The 5000-nt window shown below is 43.2% G+C and overlaps 1 protein-coding gene across 1 annotated transcript in view; it reads left to right on the top strand.

The window, feature by feature from the left end:
• The first annotated feature begins 1951 nt into the window (after positions 1-1951).
• The window catches only part of si:ch211-216b21.2 (heparan sulfate glucosamine 3-O-sulfotransferase 3A1), a 61009-nt gene continuing 57960 nt past the window's right edge, over positions 1952-5000 (top strand). The window contains exon 1 of the mRNA XM_012832110.3: positions 1952-3064. Coding sequence (XP_012687564.2) covers positions 2454-3064 — 611 coding nt within the window. The 5' untranslated portion in view covers positions 1952-2453. The remainder of the gene's footprint in view (positions 3065-5000) is intronic.

The raw sequence follows: 5000 nt of genomic DNA, 5'->3' as shown, positions 1-5000 counted from the left end.
GTTCCCAGAGTCATGAGAAGTACGGAATGCCATGGCTAAGTCTGCATATCTATCTATCTATCTATCTATCTTTTTATATATCTATCTATCTATCTTTTTATCTATCTATGTAATCCATGTCTTTATCTATCTATATATCAACATACAGTAGGCCTACCAACCTATATTTCTCTCTATCTATACATCAACCCATCCAAATTCAGACCCATATCTATCTAATTGTCTATCTATCTATCTATCTATCTATCTATCTATCTATCTATCTATCTATCTATCTATCTAATTATCTATATGTCTATCTATTAGAACATATAAAAGACTCACTATGGTGGTCATACCCTAAACCTCTCTCTGTCTCTGTCATGTGGTTTGACAGGTGCTGACTCCCAGCCTCTCTGTTCCGCAGTGATCCACTCCGAGACAGCGCAGCTTTCTACTTGCATTCCTCCGTCATGAGAAGGATGATGACAATGTGAAAACATTTGACCCCGGTAGCATCCCCGTGGGGAGGCAGTGGCCACGCTAGAGCCTCCCCTCCCCTCCCCATCCGCTCCTCCTCTCCGTCTCCTCCGTAGTCCTGACATAAAAAGACGGGTATGATTTGTTAAATGCGGAGCTCAGCCCCCTTGCTTTGTGTTCTCCGCACGGGAGACATCTGGCACAAGCAAGGCGGGCACTGTGATGGGGCCGGCGTTCCCTTTCTGGAGCACTGGGCTGTGCCTTATTGAAGCACTCTTCTGGTATTATCATGCTAATATTTCAAAGTGCGGCAACAGATGTGAAACATTCGGTTTCTGTTCTTGTTCACTTGTAAAGAAATAATGCAAGCCTTTAGTATCATTTCAGCAAACTCTCTTCCCCATCCTGATTATATGTACGTATTTTAAAAGAAGACATGAACAGAAAAGGGGGAAAAAAAAAGGATATCTTCCTTGGTGGCCTGGCCGTGCAGGGGGCTCGCATTGTGAAGTCGAATGACGAACTTGCTAGAGTGACTGAAACAAACGGCTGGCTTTGAATGGCAGCTTGCTCCCATTTATGTCCGTATTATATTCCAAATATTAATACAAAGAGCCACAACAAATAAATAAAATGCTCAGAACTTGCAGCTCAGTAAATCCAAAGCATACACTTCAGATTAGTTTGAGTCCTAACATTAAGTACCTCCATTTGTTTTTGTTGGTTTTGGCTTGATTACACGGTTTAAGTTTCACAACAGCAATAATACAAAAAACACCGGTTTCTATTCGTTAATGTCGCTATGTGTATGTATTTACGACTGTGCTTAGACCTGGACACGTGCTACTATGCAGGCACGGGAGAACTACACTTTTACGTGTAAAACTCCATCCATCCGTACAGGAAAACTTTCCTGCGTGTGGAATTCTGTCACCCTAACCTCAAAGCCAAGATGAATATTGGATCTGCTGCCCTTGCAATTCATGCGCTGGTGTTCGTACTTGGAATTTTGGGCAATTTGTTGAAATATCTTTTTTTCCTATAAGGCGCACGCCCAATCTACACACTCACACCCACATTTCAATAGAAGTAGTAAAGCCAAATGTTTCGGCCACCAGCGCTGAGTAATTTTGTTTAATCTGTAAAATGAGAGTCAGAATATTTCTGGGAGCCACAAAATTGTCTGCGTGTCAAAGTTCTGGAAGGGAGTTTGATGTTCCATTATCTCATCGAAGCCCACATTAAACTACCACAGAAACACGAGCAAGGGAATGTCACTTCACAACCGCCACTGACGTTGACACAGCGATTTGCATTCACTGCAACCGTGACAGTTCGTCAACAGCAGAGGCAGTTCGGCGACCAAACGCCCGCCCACACCACGTTTTCATTGGCTACTGTCGTGCGTTTCTCAAACTTTGGCGGAGGCTATGTGGAATCTAATTGGACCCAGAAGTGCCTATTCTCTCGCCATAGCATCAGGGAGAAGTTTGATACAGAATGCCACACGTGTGGTAAGACAGTGTAGCTAAAGTTTACAGTAGTGTGACTTGGCATTTTTTATGACAGATAATTAATTTAATGCCCCACCACGTGTAATTTTCCGGGGTAGGGATGGAGGCGCCACCAACTTGCTGTAGTGTTAAGAAGTGATCAATTTCTTTGCTCGTGGATGGGCGCCTCCGCGTAGTCTAACGTATGGCTCGGGTTTCATCCGACGCTCCTTCGGCAAAACTATAATTTAATTTGTCTGTGCCTGTCTGCGTGCATAACCGACTACTCTCCGGTAATAAAACGCCAATTAAGGATCCTATATAAGGATCACAGTGAGCGGTGGACGCTGGTGACGGTTATTTTTGAGACATCCGCGTGCGAAGTCTAATCCACGGTGGATGTGCCCGCGCGCTATGTTGTCTTCTATTTCTTGATGGCATTACCCGAGTATGGCTGTCTAGCATGGCCGTGGCTCCGGCACCAGCGACCCGTGGACCGCTATGGCGTTTAGTCCTGTCCTTGCGGACCCCCTGTCCAGGAGCATCTTTAAGAAATTCGCGGTCATGCTGTGCTCGCTCCTCACCACCCTGTACTTTCTGCACAGCCTTACCGACCGCTGCAGCACCATGCCCTCTCCGGTTCGGGCTTCGGACCAAGTCGCCGGGCTCTTCGCTTCGGATCTGCACGACCTGCGGTCGGTGAGAAGGAAAAGACTGCTTCAGAAATGGATAAGCAAGCCCGGCGCGATCTACCGCCAGGCGGACAGGCAAGCCACTCGGTACGGAGGCGCGATGTTCGCAGGCAGCGAGAGTCTCCGCGAGGAGCACGGAGGAGACGACGGCGCGCTACGGGTTGAGCTGTCGCTTCCTGGGTCCGTCTCGAACTTGGATATTTTGACGCGGGATGTGGACATGAGAACGGGCAGCCCAGGTAAGCTCAGTCCGCTGGGCGAGGGGACCAAGAAGCTGCCTCAAGCCATTATCATCGGCGTGAAGAAGGGAGGGACGCGCGCACTGCTTGAGTTCCTCCGCGTGCATCCCGACATCAGGGCCGTCGGAGCGGAGCCGCACTTCTTCGACAGAAACTATGACAACGGGCTGGAGTGGTACAGGTGAGATCTATTATTATTATAATTATAATTATTATTATTATTATTTTATTTTTTATTATTGTCATTATTATTATTATTATTTAAAAATAAATAATGTTGCATACGGCTACCTAACGGGTTATTAACTATACGAGCCCTTTAACCACAAGCTCAAAAACACTAGAAGACTTTGGTAAAACGTTGAAAGAGAGGGTGTTCGATATTCTCAACAACGCATCGCCAGTGCCTCTCGCTGGCAAAAAACTGACACGCTCAGAGCCTGTGAAATAGTCGGTTTCAAATGCCAATTAAAACAGATTAAAATAAAAAAGACACGAGTAACTTCTGACAACACTCTTTTAAATGTTACAAAAATCGGATCATATAAATCATTAACATGATCGGCTGTGTGGTATGGATTGGAATATTTAACCTTGAACTATACAATTGATTTGTTTCATGTGTTTAACGCATTTGTATTAATGCGTTGAACACATACGTTTTTAAAATCCTTGTTTTGATTGGGAATTAAGTACAAATAAAGCCTGGCTGAACACCGCAGGCATGGCTTCAGGTCTATGAAAATAATGTATTATTTGAATCCTATCCAAATCCAGATGTCATTTAGATTCTATTAGGCTACATTATTTAGCCAAGTTTTATTAAAGTTGGACGCTTTCCCGGACTTCAGATGAGACTCCGAAAGATGGATAATTTAATTAATTCATTGTTTTCACTAGTACGCTCGCGTAATTACTTCAAACAACTCCTAGAATGTCCCATCTAAACTTTGCTGAAGTTAAATATTTATTTATGACATATTTATTTATTTATATTACACTGCCCCGCCATAATGGATGCGAAGTTGTTGGCCAAAGTTTTTTTAATTGTTTACAACTCTCAGAGGCGTTACGGCTCAGTATAAAACAATAATAAACAGGTTGTAAACTTTGCGGATTGCTGTTTTATATTGTACTCTACGTTCACAGACTCAAGTGAAAAGTTAACCCAAATGACCTAAATTAATTACACACATGGAACTCGTTACATGTAAGTTATTTTCATGCGCTAAAGACTTCTCATTAATGCAAGCTAAATAGTGTCCTTTAGTTTGGACGAACTTACGCTAAATACATAAATATGGCGCCTGAGTTAAATTTGTATCTAAACTTTTAGTGAAGTTGCTCAAGTTTAAAAAAACCAAAACGGGTTAATGTTATATTTTTTTACTTTCTATTTCCTGGCATAACTTTAACTCAGTTTTGTCTAGCTTTAAATTACATTTGGAATTGAAGTAGACTAATGATTAATTTCAACTATGACAGAGCACAATGATTCAAGTGATTTGATTTGATTGGAAATGTATTATTTTTATAAAAGGTCATAATTCCTCTCTCAAGTGTATGGTTTGAAGTGCACATAAATGAAACCTTAGAGATGTTTGTTAGTTTTACTGAGTAATCAACAGTAGATACTTGAACACCATGTGGGGTTTAGGTCACACACTCACAGACAAGTGTATGCATGCCACACACACACACACACACACACACACACGCACACTTACACCTACACTTATCCACATATACACACACACACATATACATGGACACACACACACACATACACATGGACACACACACACACTTATACGCACACACACACACGCACAGTTTGCTTATGCCTTTTTCTTCCCATATGTAGAGACTTGCCAAACATATTTTCCTTATAGCATTAAATGTAAAACAAGTATGTAGTGTGTGTGTGTGTGTGTGTGTGTGTGTGTGTGTCTATAGATATTGGTGTGCCCCTCTCCTCTTGTGGGGCTCTTGCCCCTCTGGCCTGAGAGCGGTGTGGGGTAACGGGCCGTTGCGTGTAGCGCAGCGCAGTGCAACGCTCTTATTGAGGGGGATTAGGGCTGTAATGAATGGCTACCTGGGCCGCCTCGGGAGGCCCA

Source organism: Clupea harengus, chromosome 23 (assembly GCF_900700415.2).
Source record: "Clupea harengus chromosome 23, Ch_v2.0.2, whole genome shotgun sequence".
In the NCBI taxonomy this organism is placed as follows: Eukaryota; Metazoa; Chordata; class Actinopteri; order Clupeiformes; family Clupeidae; genus Clupea; species Clupea harengus.
This window is presented reverse-complemented; position numbering and strand designations above follow the sequence as displayed.